The sequence below is a fragment of the Ursus americanus genome, chromosome 4, assembly GCF_024610735.1.
Source record: "Ursus americanus isolate L20-20 chromosome 4, mUrsAme1.1.p, whole genome shotgun sequence".
In the NCBI taxonomy this organism is placed as follows: Eukaryota; Metazoa; Chordata; class Mammalia; order Carnivora; family Ursidae; genus Ursus; species Ursus americanus.
The window spans coordinates 10,752,685-10,765,656 of NC_142130.1; the positions used below are offsets into that span (position 1 = coordinate 10,752,685).

At 42.0% G+C, this 12,972-nt stretch overlaps 1 protein-coding gene across 2 annotated transcripts in view; it reads left to right on the forward strand.

Annotated features, from left to right (window-relative positions):
• FNDC3B (fibronectin type III domain containing 3B) overlaps positions 1–12,972 on the forward strand; it is a 339,246-nt gene that overhangs the window by 92,357 nt on the left and 233,917 nt on the right. For both annotated transcript variants that reach the window (XM_045788650.2, XM_045788651.2), the window contains exon 3: positions 3,233–3,308. In XM_045788650.2, coding sequence (XP_045644606.2) covers positions 3,233–3,308 — 76 coding nt within the window. The remainder of the gene's footprint in view (positions 1–3,232; positions 3,309–12,972) is intronic.

Sequence of the window (12,972 nt, forward strand, 5' to 3'; positions counted from 1 at the left end):
GACAAAAAAATGATGAGGTTTGGGCAGTGATAGGATGTCTTACGTTCTGCATTTATGAGAACTTGTAACATTTCTGTCTGCCTTGTGGCTAGAGAGAGGAAGGAGGGAGGGAGACGGGGGCAGTGGGGCAGAGAGCGGAGGGGAATGAGAGAGGGGCAGGCTGCTGTGATAGGAAAGGTTAAGCGCCAGGGAGCCTGCCAGGGTGTGACTCACGTGCCTCAAGGCTGGGTGATTCGAGGCGGCTTCTGCCATCTCATTCATGGCTGTTGTCAGGGACAGATCACTGGGCTGGTGTGTGTCAAAACTTTATTTATTTTTTTTTAATCTCTCCTTTATTGACAGTGAAAGCAGCAAGGTGGGCAGTCGACCTCAGTATAATAAAATGCTTTCTTTTAAAATAACTCCGTGCCAAGATGAATACAGGTTGCTCAAATAATGACTTTTGCTCTTACTAAGAAAAATTGATATTGGGACGCGGGAGATTTGCCTGGTTTCTGAGGTAACTTAGTAGATTATGATCTGGTTGCCATAGCAACCCAGCAGCAGGGAAAATTACAGGAACGAAACATTTGAAGAGAGGTATTTTAGTAGGATGCTTAAAAGCTCTTTACCTATCATCGTTCCCCCTGAGCAAGCAGGGTGGGGGTCAGGAATTGGCCTCCAGAAGCAGAGAGGGGATGGCATCGATGGCTTTTGGAGGCTTTGAATGGTGGCCTGGTGTCAGTGACCGCTAAGGAACCGTTATAGATACTTTTCATGCAATGTGAGGAGCAGGTAATGTGACAGAATTTGGGGTGCACCCCAATTCAGAAATCCCTTTTCTTGTCTGGGACTTTCCATAATACTGGTGAAATGTACTTTCAGGACCTGCGTTCAGGACACGTTGTCTGACAATTACGAGAGAGGTGGAAGAGAGAGAGTACATGAATTTGGGATTGCCAGAGAATATCTGGGGCATAGTCTTGATGTCCTTTGATTTTTTTTTTTTTTCCTCTCTAACTAATTAATTCTACAGGTCTATATTATAGGTCTTATCCCTAGAGGTTTCAACACAAGCAAATTATTTCTGTTCTATTACAGTAATGTTGGAATTGGTCTAAGGACTTTTAAAAAGACATGGATAATTTTCTTTATTGTTTTTTTTTATTCTGTTGTAGTCGAGTTATGTTCTATGTTTATGTAAAGATAAAGTTAAATCAAAACTATTTTCATGTTAGGAATGACTTTAAAAGCTCAGTTGCAAGAAAGCAGTTGAAATGTTTTAATCACTCTGTAGAGATCTGAAGGGATTTCCTTTTGAGTTCTTAAAATGGCACAGTGTGTTTACATTGGTGAGAATTTGAATACTTAAGACTGAAAGATTATTGACACAGTTACTGTACAGGAAAAATAAATTGCCTTGAAACCACCGTTATAATTCAAGATAATGAGAAGCACCAGGGATAGAGCTTGGACTGCTTTTTCCTGAATGATCTTGTTTTCTCCAGTTAATGCATTTCCTGATTTAAATAATTTTAATATCCCAACAGTGTCTCCTGTGGTGAGTTGTTAGAAGAAGCAAAATACATGGATATTAAAGGTTTAGGTTTTAAAGATGAAACAGCTTTGGTCTCAGACATTTTTACGGAACAGAAATTATGACTTTTTTAAAAAAAAGTTGACTTTTTAAATAAATATTATGAAAGTTAATTTCTAAGTTAAAATATTGTTTGCAATGGCTTTCCTTGTGTTTTACAACTTTCATTCATTCAGTGGAAATGGTTATCAAGCACTTACTGTAGGCCGGGTACGGTTGTGAGCACTTACTTCATGCCAGACGGTGTCTTGCCAGAGTCGATATTGAAAAAGCAAAGACAGACCCTAGAATAATCGCTGAATTAATTGGAGTTGTAAGTTCCAGGAAGAAGTATAGGTGTGAGGGCACATGCGCCTGTGGTACAACGCATGGTGGGAGACCCGACCTGTCCTGAGAAGCAGACACCACTTCTTAAGCTGACAAGAATCAATAGGCATTAGTCACTCATCAGGGAAGGAATGAGGTGGGTGGCAGGCAGAGATGAGGAAGGACAGGGAAACCATTACAGATGGAGGGAACGGTATGCTTGATGGTTTCCATGCAGGGAGGGACGTGGCTTGCTCCAAGAACCCTAAGATGAATGGGAGACTGACATTCTTCCAGTTTCCAGAACTGTACAGTCATTATTTTAATGGTGTTAACCTTGCACATGGTGATTTTTAACTACAGTTTTTAGATTACGTCCTTTGATTTGTATTTAGATGTAAATTAGTGATTTTTCCTTTTGTTGCCTAAAGGAACTAGGTTAGATCTGAAACTGAGGCTCTCCAAAGAACATACCTTGCCATTGCTGTGCATGGTCTAGTCTTGGAAGTTGTCTTAAATATTAGGGGCGCCTGGGTGGCTCAGTTGGTTGAGTGTCCGACTCTTGGTTTCGGCTCGGGTCGTGATCTCAGGGGTTGTGGGATTGAGCACTTGTGGGGCTCCTTGCTTCAGCGGGGAGTCTGCTTAGAGAGTCTCTCCGCCTGCCCCTCCCCACTCCTGGGTACTCCTGCGTGTGGGTGCGCGCTCGCTCGCTCTCTCTCTCTCTCTCTCAATAGGTAAATAAATTTTTAAAAATAAATAAATATTAATGTTCACTGACATTTAGATAATAGATTTAAAAATGTGTTTAAGGCCTATTTATAATGTTGTTATTCATTTATTTTATAGTGTTTATTATTTCCAGAACTTATACAGATACTTTATGTTCCAAACATTTTTCTTATCACTTGCTTTCTTTTGTTCCACAGTAGGCTCCTGGAACCCAAGTCAGTAATGGACACTTGGGAAGAGTGTGTGCCACAGCGCTTGGCCAGAGCCACGTTTCTCTGTGCCATTTTCCTTTATAAGCATGGTTTCTGGTCTACTTTCTTCTTGATTTGTTGTTTCTAAATTAGTGAAAGAAAAAAAGGAATTGTGTGAAAGGAAAAAAAAATTGAGCTTTTTAGGTCCATAACATCATAACCAACACAGGAAAATTCACTGAGCTAAATTCAAATACATGTACTTACTTACCCCTTCAAATCTGAACCCCGTCTAAGACCTAAGTTTTGGGTTTAACAGGATTCTGTGCCACGTACTTCCTGTCTAGGACATAAATTCAGATAATAAAACTGTGGAAGAGAAACCCCAGATGCTCTAGTATTAAATTGAAATTAATGTGCTATTTTGCAGGTCATTCTCGTTCAGGTTAATCCGGGTGAGACCTTTACAATAAGAGCGGAGGATGGAACACTTCAGTGCATTCAAGGTAAGGAAATTCTTGTAAGCTTTCTAATCAGAGGAGTTTCTCTTTTATTTATTGTTTTAAGGACGTAAAGTTTTTCTTTGTGTCTCCATATTACTTTGCAGAAGTAAAATTTATCTTGGACTTTTAAAACCTTTTTAATCTTTCTGTAAAATAGGGTCTCAGTGCTAATACAGGCCTGCGATAAATATAAAAAGGACAAAGTTAAGCACCACCTCTGGTATTCTGTTGACTTTTAAGTGAGTTAATTTAACTTGGGAAGGCTTGCAGTATCTTTTAATATATTAGGGAATTTGGAAATGTTGAGATTTTGAAGGACTTTAAATTTTCAATTGAGAACAATAAGAACTTTTTCAAATTAGTTCAAAAGTTTCAAATACATATTGTGGTGCTAACCAGATGATGTTTTTTGAGGTAAAATCTGTATGAAGTATCTGTTGTTACTGGTTAACAGATTACTCCAAAATTTAGAGGCTTAAAACAACAACATAAATTATCTCACAGTTTTTGTGGGTCAGGAATTTAAGCAGAGCTCAGCTGTGTCCCATGGCCCTGGGCCTCTCAAGATACCGAAATCCAGGTGTGGGCTAGAACTGCCATCCCTGTAAGGCATGTCTGAGGATCAGTCTTTTTCCAGGCTTGCTTGAGAGGTTGTTGGTAGGATTTAGGTTTTGGTGGGCTATTGGCAGGAGGCTTCCCTCAGTTCCTAAGTTGCTAAGTGGCTTCTCTGTGAGACAGCTGGCTTCATCAGAGCAGCGACTAGAGGGCAAGGGGGCAGTACGGGATCCGGCCCACTCGAGAAAGGGAATTTGCACAATGTGGGAACACCAGCAGGTGGGAATCCCTGGGGGCCATCTTGGAAAGCTGCCCGTCATGGTCCACCCTCTGTCCCTAATAATTCACGTCCCTCCATATGCAGAATACTCCCTCGCAAGTTCTCTAAATGTCTTATTCCATTACGGCATCCGCTCAGAGTCCAGAATCTTGTCATCTAAGTAAATTCCAGGTAGGTGACATTCCTTGGGTGTAGTTCTTTAAGTATGGCTCCTAGGGCATGTCAGTTACTTTCTGGTTGTATAATCCAGCACCTCCTCCCTGTAGTTCACTTTGGAAAGAAATGACTTAGGTACTCTGAACTATAGGAAGCTCAGTCCAGATCTGTAGTTAGCCTGGAAACACTGCTGTGGTGGAAGACACTGTTGTAGCTATTTTTGGCAGTGATTGGGATTATAGGGCAGATGGCAAATTGGCATGTAATGGGGTTCAATACTGGATTATTGATTGGCCGAGAATCTGATCAGAGGCCTCATCTTTAATTTCTGGACTTGCTCACCGCATAAATGAATGAAGGGAAATGCCCTTTAGCTTTAGTTTCTCATAATGAGCTGCATGGAAGAAGCAGCTTTGCTTAATAGCAGAGTGTGCCACTTTGTAGGTTTGCTACTTAATTTTGTTCCTGCAGGTACAAAAACAAGGAAAAAAACTTTTGGAGAAATGAGTGTGTTTTCAAAGATTCAAGCCTAATGCTTTTTAATTGCAGTTAGACAATCTGAAATGACTTAACTATTTTATTAATGATTTTTACTGATTGCATTTCTCTGACCATTATGTTCCTGAAATTGATCTTTGGTGTTCTAAGCCATTTAAAAACTGAATCTAATCTTTGGTGATGAATCATACAAAGAAATTTTAGGTAAAAGAAGAGAAGAAATAAATATTTTAAAATAGTATAGGATATAGAATCTTCTACCTCCTTGTCGTTCTATAATAAATAGATATTGTCAACAAATAAAACCTCAAAATCCACTTTTAAAAAGAATCATGCTGGAAAAATCAGATAAAAAGTTATTTCACCTACATGGAATGAACCAGTGTTTTCGGTTCAGTAAGAAAGCATTTGAGCTTATGATCATGGTAATATTGGAGCCCTGTGAATTAATTGGCAGGTAGACTGTGTTCCTCTACAGTTGAGTGTGTGTAATAGAATCTGTAAAAGCAAATTGCTGAATAGATCTAAGATAGGAAATCTACTCTTCTGTGCCACCTGCTTTTTCTGTTCTGCGTGTATGCGTGCATGTGTGTTCATCAGGTTAGCCTCTCCCCCACTTTTTTTTTTTTTGGAGTTCATGTCAGTAACTGATGTATTCTGCAGGGAATGTTGCAAGTATATCACTCTGTTCACAATGGGAACTTTGTATTTATTCACGATGATACTTTGAGATAAGTGACATTAACACCCCTTCCAGTGATTTCAGAAATGCCTTTGACTAAAGCAGAATTGTGAAGCCATTTTTCTTTGGCTTCCCCAGCCTTCCTATCCTTTGTTCTCTTCTGAACACCCAGATACTGTGGTTATCTCCATTTGGGGCATGGTGGTACCTGGCCCAGTTAATTGAAATGACACAGGATAGGATGCAAAAGACCCGGACAGGGAACTAATTGGTTTTCTAGGGCTTGGGAAGCCCTGGGCCGACAGGATGAACTGCAGGAGCTAGAAGGAAGCTGGAGTCCAGACCCATTGACTGTCACCATTGCATAATAGGCAGTCACTGAATGCCCCCCCTCCCCACCCCCATAAGCCTTCTTTTGAGTTCCGGTGTAAGTTAGTGAATGCTTCACTCCAGGCGGGTAAAGCATATCAACATAGGATGTGGGAATAGGCAATATTTTTATACATTCCAACACAAATTGTTATTATCCTTTGACTGTGATTAACATCCCTAATACCTATTTAGCTCTTAGGCTGTGCTTTGTATTCTCTCAGCTAATGGGTATGATAGATAATCATGAGGCTGAGGCCCATGGAGGTTAATTTACACACCTAAATTCACATAGTTAGAAGAGGCAGAGTTGAGGTTTCTTCCCTGGTATGTCTTGACTCGAGAGCATGAGCTCTGCATTGTCTCGCTCTGTGGCTTTTACGTCAGGGAACTCCAGTGGTAGGACTCCATTCTCTGTGGGCATATGACAAGAGCAAGGTGGGTTCCTCTTCCTGGAATAACAGGATTCCGGGCAGGATACCAGCATGAATACTCAGATGGTCAAGACCAAGTAGAGATGGTCTGCAGAGACGGGGTCTTTGGGGTGAGACAGATGTCCTGTTAACAGAACTAACAGAACACAGCATGACACAGGAGTACTGATTTAGAATTCCTTAAATTATTTCTGCCCCAAGTTAGGACTGGGCCCAGAGCTGCGGTGGGCTGTGCTTCTAGGTGGGGTTTCCAGTTCCAGCTGCTGTAAGAGGAAGGGTCCAGGGGGAGAGGGCTGGTAATGTGGGAGGCAGTCTTCTTGCTTACCTTTTAAAAACCTATTGAGAAAAGATCTGAAATTGAATCATATTGTAATGAGAACTTGTGAAAGAACCATTTGCGTTCCACTGGAGATTAAAGTAAAGAGAATGAGGCCCTAGTTGTGCTCTTTCAGCCCCAGCCGGCAGGTGGGGAGGTGGTAGTTTTGGGGAGTGTGGGTGGGAGGAGTGGTGGTTAGAAGTGGCCGTTCTGGAAATTCTGAAGTCATAACCATTGCTTATCCCACAGTTGAAACTGTTGGTTTAATAACTTGGCTATTTCAACGCAGCTATTTCAGCAGGTTAGGGATTGCTGCCGGGGGTCGTGGGGGGTGGGGTTGGGGTAGGGAGCCGAGCTGGTTGCCTGGCCTTCCTGGAAACTTTGGAATTATGCCATTTGAGGTCAACCCTCTTTACTTGTAGTCAGATTTGCCTGCTAATGTTCTCTCTAAGACATTTATGACGTCACTAGAAAGACGGCAGAAGCTCACTATGATGTCATGAAGAGGCAGTTTGGAAATTCAAAGCAAATCAATATAAAGCATATGGTTACTCAGGGGGGAAAAACAAGATTTTGTTTTCATGAGAATGTCCTTGGTGATAATGAAGGAAGAAAAACACAGGAAACCTACAATATGCTGTGAAAGCAGATTCAATTCTAATGGAATATTTCTCAATATTTTCCATGAAACATGAATCAGAGGTCTTGAAGGGGCCACAAAAGGTCATAGTTTATTCTCACTTGGAGGCAGCACTGTACCTATGGCATCCTAGACAAAAGATTTTTCTTTCCTTGGCCAGATGAAAGTATAAAGAGCCAATTGTTGGGGTGGGGGGAGGAATCTTAGCAATCAATATGAATTCTTGCCTTTGCTTAAATTCAGGAATTAATAGAGGGCAGCTGCGGGTCTGTCCCATTATTTTCATATCCTTGTCTGTGCTGAGGTGCTGGCAACGCAGCCTTCCTTCCTGTCCACACATGCCATCTTTTTATCTGGGCCATTTCTCTGTTCCCTGTAAAATCCTTCAGCCAAAACAAATAGCACACTTCCTTTGGGGCTCCAGGTCTGTCTCCTCCAGGAGCCCTCCCAGCCCACTCCATTCCATTCCTGGAGGAGCAGGTGGAGGTGGCATTGTATACCACAGTCTGGTTATCTGTGTGGACCTCTCTTGAGCTCTTGAATTCGGCTGCGAACGCAGTTGTGACACAGTATCCTCACCCTACCCACCAGCCCCGCAGCCTCTTAATAATTGCTAACCAGATCCTTGACTGGCCCCGGCATCCCATCAGGTGTGATGGTCTTTCTTTTAAATTTTATTATTGTGCTGGGAGCTTAAAGATGTTTAGTTCGATACTTTTTCGTGGTCTCTCAAGTCTCCATAGAAGAACTTTACATTTCAAAAACGTTGGAAATTGAAGCTAATCAGTTTCCGTTAGAGAAACATGTTTAGAAGCTAAAGTACTTTCATATTGACCCAATATTAAAACTGTGATTAAAAAAAAAAAAGATTTTATTTATTTATTTGAGAGAGCGTGAGCATGAGCGGGTGGAGGGGCGGACTCCCTGCTGAGCAGGGAGCCTGATGTGGGGCTCTGTCCCCAGACCGGGTCATGACCTGAGCCTAAGACAGCTGACCAACTGACCGAGCCACCTGGGTGCCCCAGCTGCAGTTTTTTAAAAAAGATTTTATTTATTTTATTTGAGAGAGAGAGAAATGGAGTGGGGGAGGGGCAGTGGGAGAGGAAGAAGCAGCCCCCCGCCCCCCAGCTGAGTAGGGAGCCCAACATGGGGCTGGATCCCAGGACTCTGGGATCATGACCTGAGCCAAAGGCAAGACCCTTAACCGGCTGAGCCATTCAGGTGCCCCTAAAACTGCAATTTTTATTTCTGTGGTTTGTGGTGTTTTTGTTTTAGTTTTTTTTTTTTTAATTCGTGTTTTAAGACTTACATACAGACCGTGAGCCTGAAGAAAATAGGTGGATGTCATGGTGATAGAAGAAGAAAACATATTAAAGTAAAATGCTTGGGCAACACCATTATTTTAATAAAGAATACCATTTAAAGATATGTAATTGCTGATGTTTTTTGCCCACAGTAAGTAGACACCTTTTAGAGATGTGGTTTACTCTGCTCGCTTGTATTGAGTGGCTCGAGACCTTGAAATGACGGCAGAATGTGTGGTAGGAGGGGAACTCGAGGAGACCCCTGCTCTGACACGGGGGTAGCTTGGCTGCCATTAGAGTGTGGAACTTTTCCCTCCCCTCCTTATTCTCCGCAAGCCTCCTTCGGCTCTGTGTCCGATTCTCCTCCTGCCCCGCTGAGTGTGGGAACTGTATCATTGATGAACACCACGCTCTGCTCAGGGACTCTGTGAATGACGCCATTGAGAGCAGTTGCACATTTCTGAATCTCCTCGTTTGTCTCCCAACCCCCTCCCCTCTTTGTATGATTCAGCACTCAGGCTGCCACAGGGACTTTAATGTTACTTTTTTTTTTTTAATTCCCTCATTTGGTACTTTAAGTGCATTTATTAGACTTGTTTGGCACATTAAAACACTGACCTGTCATTCTTGCTAAGAATTTTATGACAGGTCCTGGGGAACTCTCGTCTCTTGCTTTGTGTATCAAGAAATGACATGAATGGTGTCAGAGCGAGGGTTTACAAGCTGAGGTAGACTATAATTTCGCAAGCAAAGCTTCATGTGGTCTACTCCTTTAAAGCAGACTTCGCATATAAATAAATTCTTGTTTTACTGGCTTAAAACCAAGGGAGAGACCTGTAGTGAATGAAGTCTGTCTTCCAAGGTTGATTGAACCCTTACGTTGGCTTACATCTGCAAACAAGTTTTCATCCATAATATTTGGGTGGTTTGTATGTGAGTGCCTTACCTTCTTCTGAATCTTGGCAAACTTTCATTACATTGTTATTTGACTAATATTTGTAGAATGTCTTATAAGTGGAAATATTTTTTTCTTATTACAGGACTAGGATTTTGAGAGGTTCTTTTGCTATGTAAGAAACTGCCCTGAAAACTCCCTTCTTTTGCAGTGGGGAGAAGGGTGGTTTGTCAGTGATTGCTAAAACCTGAAATGTCATTGTGAAGACTTAGGCCTCTCTTGAAAATCTTCTAGAATTGCCCAGGCTAGGTCCAGTGTCCTGTCATCTTTCTGACCGATCCAAAACTGTATTTGGTGAGAGATAGTTCACAGTCCTCCAGTGGGGTTCTAAGCTGGGAGAGTCTGAGTTTCTAGGAAAACTTTGAATTAGCCCATCGATTTCCCAGCTCATTGTATAGGTCTTAAAGGGTAGCTTCAGGACAAAGCTGTCTTTTGCCTGGTGTGTGTGTGATATTGGGTCACAAGTCACTTTTAGTGTTTTGGAGTATATCTGATCCCTGAAATGTTTGAGAGCTTTATTTTGAATGTGATGATTTGGCTTTTCTGTCATACAGAGACATGTTTGTTGCAAACAGGCATTCTGTAGATGGAACTGAGAGGCCTCTTTCAGACCATAGCTTGTTGCTGAGCAACTAGACGTTGACCAGTAGCATGGTCTCCATGAGGGCTAGTAAGTGTGATGGGCCTGGAGCAGAAAGTCCAGTTTCTGGAAGGGATGGGAGGCAGGTGGTGGTACTTGCAGCTGCCATCATGCTGGGATTGAGTAATGTCAGGAGACTGGGTTACATCAGTGCCAAACTGTGTTGCTTCCCAGGAGGTGTAAAGTCCCTCTCAAGGGAGGTACCCAGTGTGTCTGGTGCTTTCTGTCCTTCTCCTTCTGCCCTTGCCTGTTATCTTGGTGGTTTATAGCTGTCCTTGCATTTAGACAAAAACCTCAGCCAATATTATATTTGTCAGACGCTGGCCTTTTTCTCCAAGTAAAGTTTTAGTGATTTGAGTTGTTAGAAGTTATCAAGATGATGTTTTAAGAGTCAGTGCTATGCGGTAGGATCCCTGGTTGTTTTCCAGCTACTGCCTAACCTCTTAGCCTCCGTTTTCTCTCATAAGGTGGGTGTAATGCTAATACCTATCTATTGGAAGAGCCATCATCATCACCATTATCCAGTAATGGACGCAGCCTTGCTGATTATTGTTGTTCTAAGGAGATGTCATGATAAATTGTGGGCCATGACATGATTATCCGACTCATGGAAGTCAGTGGAAGAGGGTCTAGTCTCCATTTTACTGCCTGCGTGCACTAGGCTTGCTTTCATGGGGTTGATGGTGACGGCAACAGATCAGCCCTGGGAATGTATGTATCGTTCAGATGCAGGTTGTGGATAAAACCATGGGCCCACTGTTCCACGCTCTTAAAGTACGCTCTGTTGTAGTTCAGGCTTCAGTGGCTGCTTTCCTTTGGGGGTAATAAGTAGTTAACTCTCACAGCAGGCCTGAGCAGCTATATTCAGACAGGCTTACCAAGGAGTTCCTCTGGGTATGCCTTGCCTTTTAGATTTCGATTAAATTCCACAGTACTTTTTTTTTTTATGTATATATGTATGTTTGTTTGCTTGCTTATTTTTTAAGTTAGCTCCATGCCCAGTGTGAAGCTTGAACTCATGACCCTAAGATCAAGAGTCACATGCTCTGCCACCAAGCCAGCCAGGGGACCCAAATTTCGTACTACTTTCAACCTTCACTTAGCGCGTCCCACTCTTAGGCATTATTGAGGGCTGGTAAGGCATATGGGTAAGATCTGGGTGGGGTTTGGAGTGAATTACCTAGTTTAGAAATTACTTGCATCTTACTTGTATATCACAGGATCAGTTACTTCTTTACACCTCTGTTTCCTTATCTGCAGAATTGGAATGACCATATCGGTCTTGAAGTGTTACCCTAGGATTAAATGACATATTGTGTAGAGAGTTTGGGAGTCCTTGTAAGCTCCAGGAAATAGGAGCCATTGTTAGGCTCCCAGTCCCCGTTATGGCCAGACCTTGAACGACTCTTCATTTTTGTTGCCTGTCATTTCTCAAGTATTCCAGGAGAACCGATGTGAATTTGCGCGATTGGCTAGGATTTTCTCTTAGACGTCTTCACATTCTTGTCGTAATGCTTTAGATTAATACATTCAAAAATCAGGCGATGGGAATTTAGCTTGTGTGCCCTTTTGCCTTGCGGACTTGTTGAACAATGGTTAAAATGTCATTTCTGAAGGTAGCACTGCTTGGAGTTCCTTAAATGTCGCAGATCTTTGCGTGCCGGATAATTCAGAAGAGCAAACGGTGTCCCATTACCTCACTTGTCTGCCACGTTTCATAGCTTGTAGTCTTTGAGGTCTTGCTTGCTTGTTTCTGTATTTTTTACTCCTAGAACTTGGAATGGAAAGCGTCATGTGGGAAGTGTCTTTAAGGAAGACAGTAAAGGGTTCTTCAGAGGGTAGGTTTCTTCAAGGGTAGGGGTCAAATCTGTCAGCTGATCTTTGTATCCCAGTGCCTCTCCAGCACCTCGTAGGCATCCAGAATAAAGGAAAGTCACTAATAAACTGCTACAAATTCATGTCAAAGTGATGGGGAAATTCTGAGTTACCTCACAGAGGTTCTTTTTTCTTTTTGTTTGTTATTGTACTTAATTATATTTACTCTCAGTTTTTCAAATTAGGGTAATGAATGCAGGTGAGAGTGCTTTTTAAAAACACACGGCAATTCTGAAGAAGCCCATTATATGGGTTAGGTCCACTTACCTATGAAAAGCATAAGGGAATAATTACTCTATTCATTCTCCTGATAACTTTTTTCCTTTTGTGAGGAGTAGGCTGAGAACATCTTGGAAAATATCTTAAGGCTATTTAATAGTAAAAGATAGACCAACTTTATCTTGTGTTATTAGCAGTTGTTTCTGTGTAGATTACTCATTAATGTTTTATAAGTGTTTTTGTGCAGTTAGAAATTATCGCAGTTTTCTATAGTAGTAAACTCTCAAACTCTCTCAGACCCAGGAATGGAGAGAGTACACTTTAAATTGTAAATGAGCCTGGTTACTGAACTAAATGAAGTAGTTATTCTCTACCACCAGTGTGATCCAAGGGGGGTGAGGGAGGGAGTGAGATGGGTGACCGGGAGGGGCCGGCAGTGTCGAGGGCGGCGTGTAGAAGTGGGAGCAGAAATCAGAGGTGCCTAGGAGGTGGTCATGACTTGCTGGCCAAAGGGACATACACAGAAGAGAGGGCGTGAGCGATGGGCACTAACTAAATTATACATTTCTCCAAGTTTTCCTAAGATAGGTGGAATCTGGTCTTTTAGAAAAATTTGTGTCCTTCAATAGTGAACATTTTGTACTCCATCCTAATTGGACAAACCATGCGATGAACACAAAAGGGTTTAAAGAAAGGGCAAACTTCAGAAAAAAAAAAAAGTAAACACTTTTTTCTGCTTGTGAA